General features: G+C 42.7%; 1 protein-coding gene and 1 pseudogene across 1 annotated transcript in view; both read right to left on the bottom strand.

Annotated features, from left to right (window-relative positions):
• The window catches only part of LOC137095563 (cytosolic Fe-S cluster assembly factor narfl-like), a 34,996-nt pseudogene extending 26,036 nt beyond the window's left edge, over positions 1-8,960 (bottom strand).
• A 3,478-nt stretch (positions 8,961-12,438) lies between these two features.
• LOC137095454 (testis-expressed protein 2-like) overlaps positions 12,439-23,443 on the bottom strand; it is a 39,198-nt gene continuing 28,193 nt past the window's right edge. The window contains exons 6-12 of the mRNA XM_067462132.1: positions 22,445-22,591; positions 18,504-18,603; positions 18,123-18,255; positions 16,526-16,666; positions 15,943-16,155; positions 15,510-15,630; positions 12,439-14,941 (exon numbers count right to left, since the gene is read on the bottom strand). Coding sequence (XP_067318233.1) covers positions 14,792-14,941; positions 15,510-15,630; positions 15,943-16,155; positions 16,526-16,666; positions 18,123-18,255; positions 18,504-18,603; positions 22,445-22,591 — 1,005 coding nt within the window. The 3' untranslated portion in view covers positions 12,439-14,791. The remainder of the gene's footprint in view (positions 14,942-15,509; positions 15,631-15,942; positions 16,156-16,525; positions 16,667-18,122; positions 18,256-18,503; positions 18,604-22,444; positions 22,592-23,443) is intronic.

Raw genomic sequence — 23,443 nt, 5'->3', positions numbered from 1 at the left:
CCCCCATTCCACTATATTTTGGTAGAGAACCTTAATCAGCTTCCTCTCTTTCCGCATAATTGTATCCCACAAAACTTCTTTTGGGGCGAAGCCTTTTTTGTTGTCCTCTTTGAAGCTATCTAGCACCTGGCGATACTGGAACCACGAGAAACTTGTTGGGTTTCATCCCTGACTGCACAAGTCTCCAGCCCTCAATGAGTAGATAGACTAGATAAACTTAGGGATTCCTCCCAATTTCCTGTAGTTAAGTTGGTTAAGAAGGGGTTAAGAAGGGGGAATTGCCCTTTGCATGATACTATCTCCTCCCCATTTGAATACCTAGGAATGTAATCCTATAGGGAAAACGTAACTTCCTCTTTTAAAGGTATTTTTATTGCTCTGGCCTGAGCCATGTGGTCTGTCTCCATTTTCAGGCTTTTTTCTTTTTGTCTTCCATAGAGTGAGGAAGCATCTTGCTTTTGTCCAGCAAAGATGTAATAGATATAGTTACTTTTATTATTTTTCCTTTTCTTTTACCTTAGAGGATAGCTCAGTGAAGCTAGTTAGCTCCAAGAACCTTTCCTATCCAGAATGGATTTCTTTTATCTTTAATAAACATATTTTTTGATCCTATGAGTTGTGGATCTGCAATCCTGTTCCATCCTGCTGAATGGAAGTCAATCCTTGCTCACTACATGTAAGTTTCTGCTGCTTATTTACTGTGCACCCTGCACTCTGCTATATTTTGGTGGAATCACCCCCAGAGAGGGTTAGTTTTGAGCTTAACAGCTCTTGATTCCCAACAAAACTTTCGTCTAGGGCCCTCAAATTTTCCATTGATTTTAACCTATACTGTGCCCTTTCCTTTTCCAGTAACATACTGTATGGGTACCAAGTACTGCTGGGGAGCTCCCTTTTATGGAATGCCTCAATGGGGGAAACCCAGAGTGGCGTTTTACTATAAAACCTAGTTTTATACTTCTCCCACACCTTCAGCAGCACTGCTCTGACGAAGTGGTTGGCAAAACTTTTTTCTATTTGGGCTTTCCCATGTCATAAATAGGCATGCCAGCCCCTTCTAAGCTCCGCTCCCTCCAAGTTTAACAGTTTTTTCTTCTTTAGGGTAGCCCAATCCCTTACCCATGTCAGAGCACAGGCCTCAAAGTACCATTGTAAGTTCGGTAATCCCATACCTCCTCTTTCCTTCGTGTCCACAAGGGTTGTGTATTTAATCCTTGCCTTTTTTCCTTGCCAGATGTATTTCAAAATGTCTCTTTTCCACCTTATGAAACAGTGGTTTGTTCTTAGGACCGGTATCATCTGGAACAAAAAGTTCATTTTCGGCAAAATATTCATCTTCACCATGGCCACTCTTCCCATTAAACTTAGGTTTAGATGTTTCCAGCTATCTAATTTCCTGGCGACCTCCTTCCACGTCTGCTCATAGTTATTCTTGACCAATTGTGCGTTATTGGCCGTAAGAGTTATCCCCAGGTATTTTACTTTGTTAGCGATGGTGAAGTGTGAGATCCTCTCTAGTTCTAATTTCTTACTAGTGCTAATGTTCTTCATTAAGAATTTAGTTTTGTGGCGGTTTATTCTTAGTCCTGCGACTCGCCCATATTCCTCTATTTTTCCTGTCCATTTTGCGATGGTCTCTACCGGATTCTCTATTAGACAGACAATATCGTCCGCATAGGCTTTTATTTTAAATTCATCTTTTCTTACTTTTATGCCTTTCAAATTTTCATCTGACCTTATGTCCTCTAACAGAATTTCCGATGTCATAATATACAGAAGTGGGGAGAGGGGGCAGCCCTGTCTGGTGCCTTTCTCTATTTTGAAATCTCCCGTAAGTTGACCGTTTATTCTTATTCTGGCACTTTGTTCCCTGTATATAGCTCTTAACATATTATTGAATTGGAAACCCATATCTTTTTCCCTGGCTAGATGTGTCATAAAGTCCCAGTTCACCCGGTCAAAAGCCTTTTCGGCGTCAAGAAACAAGAGTCCTAATTCTCTTTGATGGTTTTGTTCATGGAGCTCAATTATGTTTAATATAGTTCTTACGTTCTCGTTCATTTGCCTTTTCGGTAAGAAACCCGTTTGGTCTTCCTTGATCGTCTCACTAAGATATATTTTTAGTCTATTGGCCATTATTTGTGCAAATATCTTATAATCAGTGTTTAGCAGTGCAATAGGCCTGTAATTTTTTACATTGTCTTCTTCAGAGCCCACTTTGTGTATTAGAGTGATGGTCGCCTCACGCCAGGAGTCTGGGATTCTAGCCTCTGTTAGTATGTTATTAAATATCTCCTTCAAGTGGGGTATTAGCTCCTCTTGGTATAACTTATAATAAAGAGCAGTAATTCCGTCTGGGCCTGGTGCCTTCTCCTTGGGGAGATTTTTTATGGCTTTGTTTATCTCTCCTATCTGTTTATTCAAGATTTCCCTTTGAGCCTCTGTTATTTTTTCTAATTTGTGCTTCTCCAGATAGCTTATTATCTCCTCTTCTGATATCTTATCTTTTTTATATAAGTCTTTGTAGAACTCGGTGAACTGCCTTCTAATCCCCTCTTCTTCAAAGTAGTCCCTTCCTTCATTACTTATCTTCGTAATGTGCTGGCTTTGTCTTTTTTTCCTGAGGGTCTTCGCTAGTAGTTTGCCCGGCTTGTTTGACTGTGCGTAATATTTTACTTTCAGATACTTTAAGTTTTTCGCTATGTGTTCTAATTGACTGGAGTTCCATTGTTTTCTCAGCAGTTCCAGTTCTATTTTAGCCTTTTTGTTCCCTGGCTTCTTTTTAAGAATGTTTTCTTTTTCCTCTATTTCCTTTACCAGTGCTGCCTGTTCTGCTCTTCTTGCTCTGTTACGCATTATTCCTTGCTTAATTAGATACCCTCTTACTACCGCTTTACTGGCGTCCCAGACTACTTCTGCTTTTGTACCCGCATTCAACTCAAAGTATTCTTTAATCTGGTTCCTACACTTAGCTACATCTTCCTCTTTTTTTTTTAGTAAGTATTCATTTAATTTCCAGGTTCTCTGCAGTGTATCCCCGTGCAATTCCACCAGTATCGGGGAATGATCCGAATACGTTCGTGGTAAGATCTTGATCTTGTCTATTTTAGTTATTATTGTATTCGATGCCCACACCATATCAATCCGAGACCACATTGAATGTCGGTCCGAATAAAAAGTGTAATCTCTACCTAAAGGATTTCTGGCTCTCCACACATCTTGCAGGAATCACTCCCTCTTCAGATTTAGGAAGCTTTCCGGGAGTCTTCCACAGTTTTCTCGAGTCTTCTTTTTCCCTAATTTGTCCCTCATACAGTCCATGACCCTGTTAAAATCCGCCAGTGTTATCAGGTTATCATATGTTTGCCCTTCTAGTTTTTTTTTAATATTTTTACGAAATTAGATTTAGAGCCGTTGGGGGCATAAATATTACAGATGAGTGTTACTTGGTTGTTTGTGTTGATTTTTACTCCTATAACTCTTCCGTCCTCATCTTTAAAGGCCATAGTAGCCTTATATGTCCTTCTCACATATATAATAACCCCCCTTTTTTTCTCTGTGGCTAGGGAAAAAAAATTCCTGACCCAATTGTGGTTGGACCAGGTAATTACTGTGCTTGGGGATAATGTGGGTCTCTTGTAGCGTAGTGACATCATACATGGCTTTTTTCAAGATATTAAATATTTGCTTCCTTTTATTGGGGGAGTTCATCCCATTTACATTGCAACTATATATTGATAAGTTCTTCATTCTGTGTCGGTTGTAGATCTTGTTCTAAAGGTCCCATTCCTTTTTCTCCCTCTTCCTCTTCTGTCGAATCCAGTCTTGGTCTTTTCTTGTCCTTTTTGTACCATTCTGTCTTTTTGATTGTCTCTTTCTTGGATGACTCACCGCCTTTATTTGTACCTTTGTCTCTCTCATGGTTTGATTCTTTCTCTAGGTCTTTCAGCAGTTTTTGGTAAAATTCTTTAGCCTTATCTTCTGAGGTGATCCACACTTTGTTTTCTTTATAGGTGACTAGGATTCCTTCTACGCGTTCCCATCAGAATCTTATTTTGTGTTTTTTGAGCTCATCTGTGAGGAAATAATATTTTTTCCTATTATTCATAGATGAGAGTGAGAACTCCTTGAGTATAATCACTTTTCTCCCTTTGTACATTGTTTGACCGTTCGATTTTAGTTTTAGAATTTCTTCCCTCACACTTCTCCTACAAAAATTGACTACAATATCTCGCGGGACGTTGTTTCTTCTTGCATAGTTGGAATTTACCCTCCTGATGGAGTCAATCTCTTTACTCATTTCTTCCGTGGCTATCTTTAGTATATCTGCTGTAATCTCTGCTACTATATTTCTGAGATTATCTCCTTCTTTTTCCTCTGTTTCTATATCTCAGCTGATAGTCCGTAACCTTACTTGCCATCATTTCCTGTTGTTTCTCCATTTTTTCACTTTTTTCCTCTAGTTTTTTCATTTTAACTTCTGCAATTTCTTGAGCTCTCTTTAACTGTACGTTCTCCTTTTTTAACTCCTTAATCTCCTTCTGGGCTCCTTCCATGTCTCTTTTCATCAAATCCATATCTTCTTTTATTTCCTGTCTTAGCTTTCCCATTTCCTTCTGAAATAATTTTTCCAAGTTGTTTTGCGTTTTGGCTTGATTATCTTCTATTTTCTTTTCAATATTTTCTTGCATTTTCCACATTTCTGCCATAATGTCCTTTAGAGATACTTCCCCTTGTGTGGAGTGTCGCCTTGCAGGAATTGGAATTGGGATCGGGGTTGCTCCCTGCATGGATGAAGAGGAAGCTGCCCCAGATTGTGTGTTTATTATTTTATTCTGCTTGGTTGTTATCAGGAATTTGTCCATATTGCCCTCCGCGATGCTGTCACGGGTATTCTGAATGGTCTCTTAGGTGGGTGCCCAAGTCCCTCAACCGGCACTTGCTGCTTATACCCCTTCTTGACACTCTCACAGATCCGCTATGTCCTTAGGTCTTCAATCTATACTCTCCACCTCTTCTCTTCCTCTTCCTTCCTTTTTAATTCTATGAGCCGATTTTCCTTGGGTCTTACTTCTTATTTTTTTCTCCTCACCCCTTCCCTCCTTCCTCCTTCCCTTCTTCCTCCCCTCTTATAGCTCCCGCTGTTTTCCCTTACCGCTCCTTTAAGTTGTTTGTTGATTGTTTGTTTTGATGCCTCCTGTCTCCTTCTCTTGCCTTGCCCCCGCTCTGTTTCTCCTCTTCTCTTCCTGCCACCGCTGCGTCGTGTCTGTGTGCCTGCACTGACTTCCTTCCTTCGACGCTACGTTGCAGCGTCGTCACGCAGTGGCGCCGCGGCGCACCCCCTCTCCAGTCTCCTCTGTCGTCTTCTTCTTAAAGGTACCCTGTTCTTTTCTCTTTTCCAGTTGTGCGGGGGGCGTATAGGTGGGGTTTAAGAGGGGTTAGGTAAAAGGGTTCTTGTGCCTAGTTGCTGGTGGTGGGAAAGGCTGGTAGGAGGAAAGGCTGGGGAAGGGGTTAGGGGTGCTGCCGGCGGTTCCCTGTTGCGCCCACCTACACGTTGGGGCCTTTGGGACCTTTGGGCCTACCTTTATTCTTCTTTGTCCTTCTTTGTTCTTCTTTGCTCTTGGGATTTCTGTATTTCTGTGTATCTTGCTTCCACTTTCCCCCTCGGGGTTTCACTATTTTCTTCTTCTACTACTACTTCTACTTCTTCTTCTACTTTTTCCGCTTTCTATATCATTATTATTCTTCTGTTTGTTGACGCAGCTTCTATGCACCTCGTTTCCTGTTGCTTTCTTCTGTTCTCTTCTATTTACTTTGTCTTCGAAACCTCTTATTTGGTATAAAGTGAAGGCTGGCGGCAAGACAGTCCTTTCAGACTGTGCTTCCTTCGGGGCGCACGCCCACTATCCTGCCAGGCAGGAGATGGCTGCCTCCCTTGAGGGGAGACCGCTCCTCCACCCCCGCAGTGACCGTGGGTTTGGCATCCAAGCCGTCCTCTCATCCAACGGCTTGTGGGGACTCTTCACATTCCCTACCCCTTGTGAAGGAGGCATAGGTTTCCCTAGGCTTGTGGAGCCTCAGAAACCGCGTCTGCCGCCATTCCTGCCTCCACCGGAAATTGAAAAACCTGCTTTTTCTTACCATAGGGGCTCAAGATTAGGGTAGAAGAATTCCACAATTCATTATACCTTTTGGAGGAAAGGTGCCTCAATATCTGTATATAAGAAAACTTGTCTCTATACTTTACTCATTGATTGTTGGTAACATTAATAAGCTGAGCCAAGTCTACAAGGACTTAAAATAAATACCCTGTTTAATGTTTAAAATTGAAGTGGACTCGGTTATTCAAGAAAGCTCAATCTGCCTAAAGAAAGACCCCAGCAGTTTCGCCCAGACATAGCAGCACGTCAAAGTTTTATTTTAAAGCGTCTGGGCGTAACGGCACAGGCTGTATGTTGCATGTTTTATTCTCTTTATATATATGTTTTATTATATAAGTATATATAGAGAATTACAGAATTGTGTATATAGTTGTATGTTGCATGTTTTATTCTCTCTCTATATATATATATGTTTTATTAAATATATATAAATTATACAAATATATATGTATATATATTTGTATGTTGCATGTTATATTCTCTCTCTTTCTCTCTCTCGACATATGTATTATACAATTATATATATGGTTCTATGTTGCATGTTTTATTCTCTCTATATATGTGTGTGTTTTATCATACATGTATATATAGAGAATTATAGAATTGTATATATAGTTGTTGGGGTTTTTTTTCCATGTCAGGAGCAACTTGAGAAACTGCAAGTCACTTCTGGTGTGAGATAATTGTCCGTCTGCAAGGACGTTGCCCAGGGGATGCCCTAATGTTTTGATGTTTTACCATCCTTGTGGGAGGCTTCTCTCATGTCCCCGCATGGGGAGCTGAAGCTGATAGAGGGAGCTCATCTGCCTCTCCCCGGATTCGAACCTCCGACCTGTCAGTCTTCAGTCCTGCTGGCACAAGGGTTTAACCCATTGCACCACTGGTTGTATGTTGCGGGTTTTATTCTCTCTCTCTATATGTGTGTGTGTGTGTGTGCGTGTTTTATTCTATATGTATATATAGTTGTGATGTCTCAGCCTTGTATTATTTCCCTGGAGTTAGACTGTTCCATTCTACTAGGGGCGTCCACACGGAGGTTGCTGCGTTCCAGCTGGCTGTCGGGTTCCAGATGCATCGCGGACCCTGGTTTTCCAAAGGACAACACACCATTGACGTTTCCAGAGCTTCCTGAGTCAACTCCATTGAAGAAAGGTTGGACAGCACCCCCACAAAGACGCCAGGGTAAGAGACATTGTTATAATGGACTAAAGTGCTTCCTGGAACTTTTGGCCTATGGGTGTCACCCAAGAAGAAGGCCCGAGTGCGGATGACCACAGCAGGGAGACTCCAATCAAGACGGACTCCAACAGAAAGACTGAAACTTACCAAAGACTTTTCACAGACTTGGTGGTTTTATTAAAAGTTTAAAGTTTGTTGTATTTTATTGTATAAAGTGATTTCTTATAGTTTGTATATGCAAATTTGTTCCAAATTTGAGCGGGGAGTGTGATGTCTCGGCCTTGTATTATTTCCCTGGAGTTAGACTGTTCCATTCTACTAGAGTTTTAGAGTAGGAGTTTAGGATCCCCCTAGAGGCCGAGCTCAGTTAGTTCAGCCCATTCTGGCTCAGAGCTTGGCAGAAAGACTTTTTATCCCATTCTTTGTTGGTCTTAGCTTGTTGACAGTTGCCAGATAGTGTCTGGTCTGGCCTAGCAATTTGAACAGGCCATCCCAATCACGTATTAGCCATATAATAGTTATAGATAGTTAGATAGATAGTTCATAGATAATATATGTAATAAAGGATAGATAATATTTGTCATAGATAGTTACATCATCCCCCATAGTGTATAGTTATATTTACCTCATAGAAATAGTAATTTGTTACCTCAGAGTTATATTATCATAATCAATTCTCACCTTTGTTCATTGTTGTAATTCACCTTGATTATTTAGTAAACAATTGTTAAACTTAATCTTGTTTATAGAGTTTTATTTTGGGGGAATTATAGTAATTAGGGCATACCGATGGTGTTGGGAAAATAGCCAGACACATTTAGGTTTCTCATTAGATCTTCCTGGTGTGCCATCACAATAGTTATACAATTATATATATAGATGTATATTATATTTTATTACATAGATAGAAAACATACACATATACTGAATTATAATATAGAATGAAACATAGAGGGAAAGAATTATAGTTATAACTATAAAACGACAAAGCTATTAAAAGTAGTCAGTTAAAATCACATTAAAACAAATGATGGGCAAGGAACCAGCAGCAAGGTCGCACTATCTCAGCCTCTCATGGGAGCCTTTTAGGATAGAATATAGAATATACTCAACTTCTCTTAAAATCATACCGATTTCCCAAGTATCTCCTCTGGATCGAGGGAAGCCAATTCAAGGCGCCTTTCCCCCAAACTGTCCTACCTCGAAGGGCTGTATGGAAGGTTTGGCAGAAATATTGAGCTCGAATGGCGGCCAAGGAGAGCCCCTTTTAGGGGCCACAGTCGCCCACTCCCCCCGTTCACTCGCCCTTCACCTGCGAGGTTCCGATGAAGTCGTCCAAGTCGGTCAGCTGCAGGACTCCGCTGAAGGGCGACGCCATCTTGGGGAGGTCCGCCCTCCCTCTGTGCGTACGCGCCGCAAAGCATTAGGACGCGCTGTCGCAAAGGGTGTCGTCGTGAAAGAGACAGGGATGGAACATAGATGTAGGCAGAAGAGTTGAGATGGATGGATTAGAGAGAGAGAGACTAGATAGATAGATGATAGATAGATAGATAGATAGATGCAAGAGAGGGAGAGAGCGATAGGTAGACTAGATAGATATACAGATGAGAGAGAGAGAGAGACTATTTATTCATTTATTTATATTTATTTATTTATAAATAAATAAATAAAAATAGATGAGAGAAAGACAGACTTGATAGATGAGAGACTAGCTGAGAGAGAAAGAGACAGATGAGAGATAGACAGACTTGATAGATGAGAGACAGACTAGATAGATGAGAGAGATATAAATGAATAAATAGCAAGAGAGATGAGATAGATTTGATAGATAGATGAGAGACTAGATAGATAGACAAATACATAAATGAGAGGAATAGACTTGATAGATGAGAGAGAGACTGACTTGATAGATAGCTGAGAGAGAGGCGAGATAGATAGGCAGATAGTTGAGATAGAGAGATAGACAGACTAAATAGATAGACAGACAGATAGATGAGATAGACTTGATAGATAGATGAAAGAGAGACAGACTTGATAGACAGATAGCTGGGAGAGAAAGAGAGAGACTAGATAGGCAGAAAGATGAGAGAGATAGACAGACTTGATAGATGAGAGACTAGATAGACAGATAGATGAGATAGACGTGATAGATAGATGAAAGAGAGAGAGAGAGATGCGAGAGAGATAGTTGGATAGACATAGATAGATAGATAGATAGATAGTTGAGAGAGACAGACTGACTAGATAGAAAGATAGATAGATAGATGCGAGAGAGAGAGAGAGAGAGAGAGAGAGAGACTCTGGATGTCAGTGAACTACAACTCCCAGCATCCAATGTGAATTCCTTCCAAACTCTCTAGTATTCAAAGTTGCTTGTGATGGGTCTGTGTGCCAGATTTGGTCCTGATCCACCATCAGTGGGAGTCAGTGATCTCTGGATGCAGGTGAACTACGTCCTATAATGCTGGGTCAATACAAACAAAGATAGATAGGAACATATATTCACTTTTATTATATAGATCAGCTATGGCAAACCCTAGAGAAGACAATTATGCTGGGGAAAGTGGAAGGCAAAAGGAAGAGGGGCCGACCAAGGGCAAGATGGATGGATGGCATCCTTGAAGTGACTGGACTGACCTTGAGGGAGCTGGGGGTGGTAACGGCCGACAGGGAGCTCTGGCGTGGGCTGGTCCATGAGGTCACGAAGAGTCGGAGACGACTGAATGAATGAACAACATGGGCAAACCCAGGCCCTCCAGGTGTTTTGGACTACAGCTCCCACAATTCCTAACAGCCAGTAGGCTTTTAGGAATTGTGGGAGTTGTAGTCCAAAACACCTGGAGGGGCCAAGTTTACTCATTCCCGGATATAGAATATTTATTTCGGACATTTGTATCCTGTCCTATCTCAACCTCCGCAGAGGGACTCAGGGCAGCTAACAACCGGAACACCATGGTGCCACAACCATGTGGGGATCACAGAAAAGAGGGGATCACAGAAGCCAAGACATGCAAAATATTGATGCAAACCTTTTATTCTTTCCAACTGCTCCAACTTCAACCCCAATTTAGCCAAGGTTTGCAAAGAAAGCCCTTTGTTCGGCCGGGGCCAGTCCATCAATGTATCATCAGCTATTGCTTTGTTTACTTTTTTTTGACATTATTATTACCCGTATATTCCGGCGTTTTAGGCAACTTTTGAACCCTGGAATTTTTTTTTTAAAGTCGTGTTATTCGCCGGGTACAGATTGGCGAAGGTGGAAGAGAACTTCCCTCCAAGCCCGCAGGGACAGCAGCGGCCTAGCGGCAAGGCTTTCCCAACCCAGCAATAATCGAATGCCTTCTTGGAGCGAGGGAAGCAGCGGCGTCCTACCTCTCAACACCTCCACCAGGGTGTTGCTGGTTGTTAGGCCACTGCTGTTCCAGGACACCTCTCCTCCACCCTGCCAACCTGCCACTGTGTGAGCAGGCCTAGAGGAGCAGCTGCAACCCAGCAGCAGCTTGAGGGAGGCTGATGGAAGTCCTCCCCTGCCTGCAAATGGCTCCTGGAAAAGTGGGAGAGGAGGCCTTTTCCTCCGCTCTCTCGGCAGATCAACCCAGCTAAGTCGCTCTGCCAAGAGAGGGAGAGAGGAAGATATCGTGTATGCAGAGAAAGGGGGAAGGAAAGAAAGGTGCCCACGGAGAAAAGGTACACGTAGGGTGAGGGAGAAGAAAGGTGAACGTGGGTCGAGGGAGGAGAAAAGGGCACGCCCATGGCAAGAGAGAGGGAGAAAAAAGTGCACACGGGGCGAGGAAGAAGAAAATAAATGTGTATGGGGCAAGGGAGAAGGAGAGAAAGGTGTGCAGCCAGAAAGCGCAGAGGAAAGAAAGGTGCAATGAAAGAGGAGGAAAAGACAGCTGGGTTGCTATGCAGAGAGTTGAGGGTCCTAGCAAGAAGGGGTGCGGCTGAAAGAAGCCCTTCTTTCAGCCTCACACCTTCCTGGCATCATCCTCCGTGGAGCAGCTGCTGGGCTGCAGCCGCTCCTGTAGGCGGGCCCAGGAGCGGAGGAGAGCCATCCCCAGGCCTGCGGAGAAGAATGGAGAAGCCTCCATGCTGCAGACGCCCCCTGAGTTGCAGCAGCGTTTGCAGGCGCCTCCCAGGAGACAGCTGTGGCAGGAAGGAAAATGCAGGCTCCCAATTTCCAAGGTCTGTTTTCCCCAGAGCCCCCAGTATTCTCTTTGTTCATGGGTGTTCTCTGTGCCAAGTTTAGTCCAATTCCATGGCTGTTGGGGTTTGAGAATGCTCTTTGATTGCAGAGAACTATAAATCCCAAGCAGCTCCCAATTTCCAAGGTCTGTTTTCCCCAGAGCCCCCAGTATTCTCTTGTTATTCATGGGAGTTCTCTGTGCCAAGTTTATTCCAATTCCATGGCTGTTGGGGTTTCAGAATGCTCTTTGATTGCAGAGAACTATAAATCCCAGGCAGCTCCCAATTTCCAAGGTCTGTTTTCCCCAGACCCCCCAGTATTCTCTTGTTATTCATGGGTGTTCTCTGTGCCAAGTTTATTCCAATTCCATGGCTGTTGGGTTTCAGAATGCTCTTTGATTCCAGAGAACTATAAATCCTAGGCAGCTCCCAATTTCCAAGGTCTGTTTTCCCCAGAGCCCCCAGTATTCTCTTTGTTCATGGGTGTTCTCTGTGCCAAGTTTATTCCAATTCCATGGCGGTTGGGTTTCAGAATGCTCTTTGATTCCAGAGAACTATAAATCCTAGGCAGCTCCCAATTTCCAAGGTCTGTTTTCCCCAGAGCCCCCAGTATTCTCTTTGTTCATGGGTGTTCTCTGTGCCAAGTTTAGTCCAATTCCATGGCTGTTGGGATTTGAGAATGCTCTTCGATTGCAGAGAACTATAAATCCCAAGCAGCTCCCAATTTCCAAGGTCATTTTTCCCAGAGCCCCCAGTATTCTCTTTGTTCATGGGTGTTCTCAGTGCCAAGTTTAGTCCAATTCCATGGCTGTTGGGGTTTGAGATTGTTCTTAGATTCCAGAGAACTATAAATCCTAGGCAGCTCCCAATTTCCAAGGTCTGTTTTCCCCAGACCCCCCCCCCCCCCCCCCAAGTATTCTCTTTGTTCATGGGTGTTCTCTGTGCCAAGTTTAGTCCAATTCCATGGCTGTTGAGTTTTGAGAATGCTCTTTGATTGCAGAGAACTATAAATCCCAGGCAGCTCCCAATTTCCAAGGTCTGTTTTCCCCAGACCCCCCAGTATTCTCTTGTTATTCATGGGTGTTCTCTGTGCCAAGTTTATTCCAATTCCATGGCTGTTGGGGTTTCAGAATGCTCTTTTATTCCAGAGAACTATAAATCCTAGGCAGCTCCCAATTTCCAAGGTCTGTTTTCCCCAGACATCTCAGTATTCTCTTTTTGTTCATGGAAGTTCTCTGTGCCAAGTTTAGTCCATAAATTCCAAGTTTAGTCTATAAATCCCAAGCAGCTCCCAATTTCCAAGGTCTGTTTTCCCCAATGTTCAAATTTGGGCATATTGAGTGTTCATGCCCAGTTTGGTCCAGATCAATAGTTGTTTGGGTTCAAAGTGCTCACTGGATGTGTGAACTACATCTCCCATTAATTCTTCCCAAACCCCTCCAGTATTTTCTGTTGATCATGGGGGTTCTGTGTGCCAATTTGGTCCAGGTCTGTAATACATGAAGGTCTCATTGGTCTGTAGAAGTAATTGCTGAATCGGTTCAAGGTACTGCAAATCCGATCATCTCTTGTCTATCGTCCCCCAAACATTGTTTTTCTGATTAATCACTATGCTTTAATTATGTTCCATTTGTAACAATGAAATCCTGCATATCAAATTTTACATTACGATTCATAAGAGTAGCACAATTACAGTTATGGATTGTGTGATTTTAATAAATCGATGTAATTGTTTTTAGATGTTTTTAATTCTTTAGTTTGGATCTCCCTCCTTCTCTCCCTCCCTTCACGAGGTGGGAGGAGGAGGCAGAAGAGGGGTGGTCTTATACGGTGAGTATATCCCAAACTCTATATTTTAACTGGAAAAGTTGGGGGTCGTCTTATACGCCCAGTCGTCTTATATGCCGGAATATATGGTACTTATTACATGAAAGGTCGAACAGCGCCATGGAGTTACCCAAAGTCATGCTATTGTCTGGGTGCCATCCCATCCTGTCCCATCTTTAATTGCATTGGTATATTATGGGGGTTTTTTCCCCTCTCCTCTCCTTAGGTTTGAATGGGAGGCAGGCGAGTGAGAAGGTGAAAGGCAGGCAGAAGGGACTGATAGCAGTTATGACTATTATTACTCTCTCTATTCTTTGCAGTTGGGTTCTTTCACTTCCAATGGCAGAATTCGTACTTTATGCCTGCAATTTTTAATTGATTTTTAAATCCTGAGGGGTGTGTGTGTGTATTCAAATACTCTCTCCATCCATATATAGGATAGGGTATTTGAATCAAGATTGTGGCATTTTCTTTAAAGCATTTATGGATTTATCTGAGCATATATCTATATCTATATATATCTACACACACATATTTACATACATACATAGGTACATGTATATATAAAGAGAGGTGAATCAGAAATCATGGATTCCCCTGATCCATATATCCATGAGTCCTGATTATACACACACACACAGGTATCATATATGTGATCAAGACTGTGGCATTTTTAAAGTATTCATGGACTCCCCAGGATTTCTGGATACACACACACATACCTATGATCAGAATTCGTGGATTTCCAATCCACGAATCCTGATTACGCACACACACACACACACACACACACACACACATATGTGCGTGTATCACCTATATGATCAAGTCCATAGCATTTTTAAAGCCTTCATGGACTCCTCAGGATTTCTGGATATATCCCAAATATTCTCTCTTTCTATACACACACACACACACACATATATATGTATGGAGAGAGAGTTCGAATCAAAACCATGGCATATTTTTTAAGCATTCTTGGCCTCCCCTGAAATGTCCTCTTGCTCTTGTGAACTATTTTGCCCCATTATCTCTGCAAAATGTCTCTCTGTTCAGTCTGAAGGATCCCAAGGTGGATTTGGATTCACAGTGTGATTTCTTTCAGCAATTTGCGAACACGAGATGCGAAAGCAGCCGTCTTCCGCCACTAGAGGGACCCCTCCTGCAATGCCATTCAAAGGGATTGGCTCTCCTTTTCGCTGGGGTATTATAGAGGCCCATGATCCTCGATGGAGAGTGTTGAGATGGGAAGCCTTCTGCTGAAAGCTGGAGAGAGAGGGGCAATTTTAGAGAAGTTAAAGGTGTTTGGTGCTTCCCTATTGACCTCTGGATGGGGTCAGCCGAACTCCGCGCAACTTGCGAAACAGGAAAACCTCTCGCTTTGATCCGTTCCACCTTCGTCCCGAAGAAACGATGGATTCCAAATTCAGTGTCTCCCATTAAATTCTTCCTTTAGACCCTATTGGAGAGCTCTTCAACACTTCTTCATGGGAATCCTTCTGGGATCCATTGCCAAATGACTGGGATTCCAATCCAGAGTGCATCAGAGGTAATATGAGGTCATCCATATTTGGCATCACTAAAACTTTCTGGGAAAGAAAAAAAGGAAAACCTAAATGTAATTTCATATATGCATTATCTATTCTTGCCTGATCTATACCTGTTGTTATTGTGTGCCTTCAAGCTGTTTGTGAATCTGATCGTCCCAGGATTAAACCCTGGGCCCCATCTACACTGCCATTTGACTTAGTTTCATAATGCAGTATAATGCTTTGACCTGCATTATACAGGAGTTTACACTGTCATATAATGCTTGTTGTTGTTGTTGTTGTTGTTGTTGTTGTTGTTGTCTCTCCAGTTTTAAAATACCATGGTTCTATGGTGTGCTCTGGGTAGAAACTGCTATTATTATTATTATTATTATTATTATTATTATTACAAGATGAATGCACAGCAGACAAGATCACTCGGCTGGCTGTTGTATTGGATCACATGTCAGATACTTCCAAAGTCTCTAGAGTTATTTTTATTATTATTATTATTATTATTATTATTCTGACACAAAAACACAGTATGTCACAGCAAATGAGATCTATATGCTGGATTTCTATTATTATTATTTTCCCATTTTGGGATCCACTTTGACCAAGCAGGTACCTGGAATTCATGCTGAAGCTTCTTCTCAATCCATTCGGTGACATGGATGAAAGTGACCTCCCGTTCTCCCAATTTGGGGCGGACTTTCAGGTCCAATTGTGGAGGGATCCGGAAGCTATACCTGGAACCAGGTAAGAGAAAAACGATCCTATTGATTTCCTTTAAGCCTAGATATACATTCTTGCATGAGCTAGAAGGGATCCCCAAGGGCCATCCAGTCCAACTCATTTCTGCCAGATAGGACACCATCCAATTCCTCCTGACAGGTGGCCATCCAGCCTCATTGACATGAGCAGGTTCATGGAGAAATAGGGTTATGGAATAATAGAACTGCAGCATTGAAAGGAACCCCCAAGAGCCATCCAGTCCAACCCATTCTGCCAGGAAGACACAATCTAAGCATCCCCAACAGATGGCCATCCAGATTCCGTACCAGACCCGGTCCGTCGGTGGTGGCGGGATGTTGACGGTCAAGGTCCCTGTCAGCTCCTGGACCTCGACAGTCAACAGCAGCGGCGTGTTGGAGACCTCCTCAATCTTCTTCTTGATGAACTCATTCTCAGTGGCCTTCTGGAAGTACTTGGACTTGGCAATCTTGTCCACGAAGCGCAGGATCTTCCGGCTGGTGCTGTGGCTGCCAAGGTGGCTGGAAGGGAACAAGAGCATGATGCAACCGCTAAAAAAGGCCAATACAATTTTAGGCTGCATCATCAACAACAATGTACACATTGAGAGGAGGGCATATATAAACCGCAAAAGCCGAGCAGTCCATTTTAAAGTGTAAATTCTAAACTTACCTTTTGTTATCTTCAGAGTTGTTTTTTTGTTATGGGTATTTTAATCGTGTTCTTATTTTATTTATTTGTTAAATACAAATAAATCCCTTCTGTCCTCTCCTAGAAATTATGGGAATGGCACAGATATAGGATTTTGGCCAAGGTCCATTTTGGGAAGATGCTGCCCAATGGGAAGGGAACACATTGCAATAATAATGTCCCATATTATCCCAAGCCTACCTCTCCATCCCGGGAGGGCCCCCCCTTTCTCCTGGGCCCCCCAAAGAAGTCTCCACCAAAGGAGGGGCATCTTCTTCCTCGGAACCAGCGCTGGAGGATTCGGCTTCGCTGTCGGCCAGCAAGACCAAGCGGGGCCTGACTCTGCAAGGAACCAGCAAGGAAAGAGAAATGAGTGGCCTGAGGCCTAAAGACAGAGCCCTGACCTCGGGCAGCAACATGTATTTATGGAAGCTTCCTGGGATTAAGACCATGACCCACATTTAGGATCAAGGAGGATTTCCCTTCTGCAAGCAGGCAATTGCTCTGTCCGCAAAAGGAAACTTCTCAAACCAATGGACAAATAGCCCTGGACTTTAGCCTACTTGCAAACCCCAGGATTCTATAGCAGTATATTATTATTATTATTATTATTATTATTATTATTATTATTATTATTAGATACTTGGCATTGGTCCAGGCTTTTTCTTCTCCTCCTCCGCTTTATTATTAGATGCCTAGCATCATATCATCAGATGCCTGGCATTGTTCCAGACTTATTTATTTATTTACTTTACTTTACTTTACTTCACTTTACTTTACTTATATACCGCTGTTCTCAGCCCGAAGGCGACTCACAGTGGTTCACAACAAATACGAACAGCAAAAATTCAGTGCTACAGTATAAAAACAGTTAACAACCTAACACATTACACAATTAATAAACAGTTACGACAATACCCATTCACTGTCATCTCATCATCAAAAACATGTTCCAGATTCGCCATTCATTGTTCCATTCCAGTGTTCATTAACCAATCATTGCACTAATTATTCGAACGCCTGCTCAAACAGCCAGGTCTTCACTTTTTTGCGGAATACCATTAGAGATGGTGCTAGTCTAATGTCCGTAGGAAGGGCGTTCCACAGCCAAGGAGCCACCACCGAGAAGGCCCTATCTCTCGTCCCCACCAGCCATGCTTGAGAAGCAGGCGGGATCGAGAGCAGGGCCTCCCCAGAACATCTTAAAGTCCTGGTGGGTTCATAGGCAGAGATGCGATCAGACTTCTTCTACTGCTACCTCCCCCTCCTCCTCCTCCTCCTCCTCCTCCTCCTCCTTCTTCTCCTTTGCCCCCATTAAAGGCCATTGTCTAATCTTTTCCCCTAAGAAGCACATGCAAATTGTGGCTTTTGCAAGGCCAAGGCTATTAAATGACAGATTTATGGCAAGCAGATGCCCCCAAGACTGTAACTGAGCTGGCACGGATGGGTAGACACTTGGAGCTGTGCCAAAGATTTTGGATGGAATACAAACAATGAGATCTGGGGAGTTGTCATTAGTAGAAGCACTGGCTAAGTACCTGGTAAAATTACAACTTTCAGGATGCCATGGTGTTGGAATTCAACCACATCCTGCACAAGCTTGTAGTCCTCATTGAAGACTTAGATGAGTAAATGAGTATTTTGCTGGGGAAAACACCCTTCTTCTATTGGCCCTCCATCTGCCCCTCCTCTATCCCTTTCTTTGTTAGACTGATACTTCTCAGGGACTTGCAACTAAAGTGGTGCCAAAATGTGTTAACTCTCCAATGTAGATGCAGCCATGGAAGGCCTTGCTCACCCTTCGCTGCCACGGTCGGCCCTCCCATTCTCCTCTCCAGAGGCATCTTTGCCCAGTTTGTACAGGTTCATCTTTGTCTCCAGGGTCATCTGTAGGGATCCCGTGTAGGTCACTTCCATGTCCACCCAAAGCCCTGCAATGCAGCATAGAGAGGAAAAGTTCACACCTAACAACATGATTGTTGTTCCTGGGTTATAAAAATCATTTTCTAATTGGCATTTCTATAGTATGGTGGGACCAGATCTGTAGAGAGGATGCCTCTCTAAGAATCGCTAGGACCTCCAAAGCAATACTATGATGTGCTGGGACCAGAAAGTCAAGTAATATGATGATGCTCAATTGCTTCTGTGGCTTCAGATACTGGGAATGTGTCCTGCTCACCTTGACTGTCGACCGTGGGGCTGGATGCACTCATGATGTGCGGGATGCAGTCCCCCATATCCAGTTCGGTCAAGGTGAGTTCATTCATGAAGTAGGGCAGCTGCACGGGAGGGGAGGCAAAACAAAGTTAGTGAGACGTTTGCACTTTGATGGAAGCTTATGGGACTTGCATTGCTCCTATTTATTTATTTATATTTATTTATTTACTATATTTGTATCCTTCCTTTCTCAGCCTGGAGGGACTCAAGGTGGCCAAAGCTGTCTTCCAAAGACTGCTTGGATATATGTGCAGATGCATCTATTTATTTATTTGCTACATTTATATACCGCTTTTCTCCCCCTAAGGGAACTCAAAGCGATTTCCAACATTATAAAGGCAAAATTCAATGCTGTACATACATGTGAAAACCAAAAGATTACAGCAAGACAATCTATATATATAAATTTGTTAGGGGCATCCAACGAGGAAACAAAACTCAAAAAAACCCCAACGAAACTTAACCAAAATTCCCATGCCCATAACACAACCCACAAGGTACAAACATATCTACTCAAAATGAAAAACAACACAACAACACACTCACAAAATGGCAAAACAACAAAACTCAACAAAACCCCAACGAAACTTAACCAAAATCCCTGTGCCCATAACACAACCCACAAGGTACAAACATATCTACTCAATATGAAAAACAACACAACAACACACTCACAAAACGGCAAAACAACAAAACTCAAAAAAACCCCAACGAAACTTAACCAAAATCCCCGTGCCCATAACACAACCCACAAGGTACAAACATACCTACTCAAAATGAAAAACAACACAACAACACACTCACAAAACGGCAAAACAACAACACTCAAAAATCCCCCAACGAAACTTAACCAAAATCCCCGTGCCCATAACACAACCCACAAGGTACAAACATACCTACTCAAAATGAAAAACAACACAACAACACACTCACAAAACGGCAAAACAACAAAACTCAAAAATCCCCCAACGAAACTTAACTAAAATCCCCGTGCCCATAACACAATCCACAAGGTACAAACATATCTACTCAAAATGAAAAACAACACAACAACACACTCACAAAACGGCAAAACAAGTGAGCATGCGCATTGGCGCCCAGCCGCAAGTTCCCTGGCGCGCGCACATGGCCTTCCGGCCAACGTTCCCTCTGCGGAAACCATGCCCACTCCAAGCCCCGCCGCGCCACTTCCCGCACACACACACACCCTGCCGCACACACACACGCAACCCCACGCTCCATCACTCCCCCCGCCGCCGCCTACACACACGCAACCCCACTCCCCCCGCCGCCACACACACACACGCAACCCCACGCTCCATCACTCCCCCCACCGCCGCACACACACGCAACCCCACTCCCCCCGCCGCCGCACACACACACGCAACCCCACGCCCCCCGCCGCCGCACACACACACGCAACCCCACGCTCCATCACTCCCCTGCCCCAATCTTACCTCCTTTTACTTCACGCCACCTCCAAACCCCACCCCGCCCCTTCCCGCCCTGTCAAAATCTAGGAAAGACAGGAAGGAAGGAAAGAAGGAAGAAAGAGAAAGGGAGGTAAAGAAAAAGGGGGAAGTAAGGAAAGTTAGAGGAAGAAGAAAAGGAAAGAAAAGGAAAGATGGAAGGAAGGAAAGAAAAGAGAGACAGCAGAAGAGAAAGAAAAAGGGGGAAGGAAGGAAAGAGATAGAGAAAGAAGAAGAGAAGGAAAGATGGGAAGGAAGGAAGGAAGGAAGGAAGGAAGGAAGGAAGGAAGGAAGGAAGGAGGGAGGGAGGGAGGGAGGGAGGGAGGGAGGGAGGGAAAGAAGGAGAGAAAGAGGGAAGATTGCCCACAGCAACACGTGGCGGGTAAAGGTTGTTATTTCTATTATTATTATTATGCTATTATTCTTCCTCTGAGACCCTTTTAGGGGGAATGGGAGAGGTGTCAGGTCCCGGAGGCAATGCATTGCATTATTGTTATTGTTATGATGGTGGTGAAATAAAAGGAAATAAAAAGAGAAAGAAGTAAGCAAACAGTGAGGGAAGAAAGGCAAAGGAAGAAAGGGGGAGGGAATGAAGGAAAGAGAGAAGGATGAAACCAAGTAGTGAAAGAAGGAAAGAAAGAAAGAGGGAGAGAAGGAAGAAAGGAGAGAAAGGGGGAGGAAAAGGGGGAAGGAATAGGTAGGGACCTCTCTTTCATAATAGTCCAGATATCTACCTCAACTTTGATAAGTTTTACTATAGGCCACAGCAACGCGTGGCAGGGCACAGCTAGTAACCTATAACTATAAATGAACCTAACCAAATTAAAACATAAACATTAAAGAACATTTAGACATAAAGCATACAAAAATTAAACATCAATAATATAATAACATTTATATTAAAACCCACCAATAAACAACATGATTTTAAAACAGTTATTAAAATCATGCTATCCAAAATCCTCAGTCCTCAGTCGTTCCATTGGTCTGTTCACTATTCCTTATTATTGTATTGCACTATAAGCTTTGCTGTCTGAAAGTTTGGTTACATAACCACGTTTTTACTTTCTTCCTGAATTTCAGGAGGGAGGGGGCTGCTCTAATTTCACTAGGGAGAGAATTCTACAACCGAGGGGCCATAGTTGAGAAGGCCCTGTCTCTTATCCCCACCAGTTATGCTTGGATCATAGAAGGAGAAACGTTTGGACAGTTAAGCTGGGCTGGAACCATTTAGGGCTTTATAGGCTAAAGCCAGCACTTTGAATTGTGCTCAGTAGCAGACGGGCAGCCAGTGGGGCCAACACAACAGAGGGGTGGTATGCTCCCTGTACGCTGTCCCAGTTAAAAATCTGGCTACACTGTAGAATGAATGCATGCAGTGGCTCAATGCCTTAGAATCATGGGATTTCTAGTTTTACAGGGTCTTTTAGCCTTCTCTGCCAAAGAATGTAGTGTTCTATGATTCCATGAATCTATAGCATTAGACCATGGCAATTCAACTGCATAAATTCTACAGTATAGACATACCGTGGAGATATTAGTAGCAGTCGTAGTATAAAATGATTCTGATGCTGATGCTGGGAAACAGATTATTATTATTAATTTTTAATTATTTTATTAGTTTTAGCATTGCTCAATTTATTTTGCTGGAAACAGTATTATTAGTATTAGCATTATTATGAGCATTAGCTTTGTTAGCATTATTTTGCTGGAAACAAATTATTATTATTATTATTATCATCATCATCATTATTAGCTTTAGTATTGTTAGCATTATTTTGCTAGAAACTTTATTATTATTATTATTGCTAGCATTGTTAGCATTTGCTGGAAACATTATATTATTTTACTGACACAAAAACACAGTATGTCACAGCCAGTGAGATATATATAATAGATTTTGTGTAATAAAATCACAAGTCAAACACTTCCCAAGCATTTAGGACTGTGTGATGTATTTTAGAATGATGTACGCAGATCCAAGAAAGGTGGCCTTTTGCAGTTCACAGATTGTGATTTTGTCAATGTTTATTGTTTTCAATAAATTATTAAAAATTAAAAATAAATTATTATTAATAAATAATAATAATTAGCATTATTAGTATTGTTATCATTTTCTATTCCACTAACAGGTGACTAACAGCATCTTCAAACAACACATATTAAAAACAAAACAAGAGTCCATTAAAGTAGAAATGTTATGATTTTTTTTAAAAAGTAATCACAACTAAAACATCAAAATCCTTTTAAAAATCATTTTGATATTTATCTTTGGATCACGATCAAGAGAGAAACATAGAGTGACAACAACAACAATATTGGAAATGGTGGTGATTATGATGCTTTTATTTTTATTTGGGGGCATCTCCATCAGTGTATATAATACAAGACAAAGGGGCGAGAAGAGGGAGGGATGCTGGGAATGATTCCTCACCTTGATTCTGCCCAGTTTCTTCTGGATCTTGTTTGAGACCTGGTCGGCCCAGTATTTCTCCCTGAGGAAGTCCCAAAAGATCCGGCTGAGCACCGCATTGACCCACGCCATGGGGGATCCGCCTGTCAGATTCGCCTCCCCCTGAATCTAAAAAGGACAAAAAGGAGTTTGCAGTGGTGATTTGAGCATCGTCCCAAAATCCCATAAGCCAGGCTTCAAAGCTATGGCAAGCTTTTGGTGGAAACATTTCATACAGTTGCCTGGAAGACCTAAGACACTTGCATCAAACCCACGGCCCGTGGGCCGATTATGGCCCACCTTATCCTTTTGTGCAGCCCTTCTCCAGATGCCTGACTGCATCTCCTATATTGTGGGAGTCATGGTGCAAGAACGCCTGGAAGGGTTTGGATTGCAATCAGTATTGTCGGATGTCCTGTATTTAAAGGGACAGCCCCTTATTTCAAGCAAACGTTCCGTGTCCCGTTTTCTTGCTCTTCATGTCCCGTATTTTGGGCAAGACTAGTCTCCAGGGCAGCAGAAAACAAGACTTGCTCCCCCTTCCTTAGGACATAATGCCTGACTTTAATGTTTGATCTTTCCCCAACCTTAGAACTACAAATGCTGTTGGGCTTGCAATCCGCATTGTCCCCAGCTAATCGAAAGAGGTGGGAGTTTTTCATTCAGTAACATCAGGGGACCCAACATGGGTTAAAGACAAAAGAGTGCTATGTAAATAAAACCAAAGCTTTCCCTCTGTCTCCACAGATTTTCTGTCTCTGGATTCAACAGCACTTTCAAGGCAACCCTAATATGGTGGAGGTGGCTCACGATGGAAATGAGTTGGAAATGATTGGCCTAGAACATTACTAGAGGGCTGTCCAATGCATTCAATCAGGGGTCCTCAGACTTTTAAGCAGGGGGCCAGTTCAGGGTTCCTCCGACTGTTGGGAGGGGTGGGACTATAGTTTCTTGTTGTTGTTTTGGGGGGAAATAGAGAGA

Source organism: Anolis sagrei, chromosome Y, assembly GCF_037176765.1.
Source record: "Anolis sagrei isolate rAnoSag1 chromosome Y, rAnoSag1.mat, whole genome shotgun sequence".
NCBI lineage: Eukaryota > Metazoa > Chordata > Lepidosauria > Squamata > Dactyloidae > Anolis > Anolis sagrei.
The sequence above is the reverse complement of the archived record's forward strand: the minus strand, read 5'-3'. Positions and strand labels throughout refer to the sequence as shown.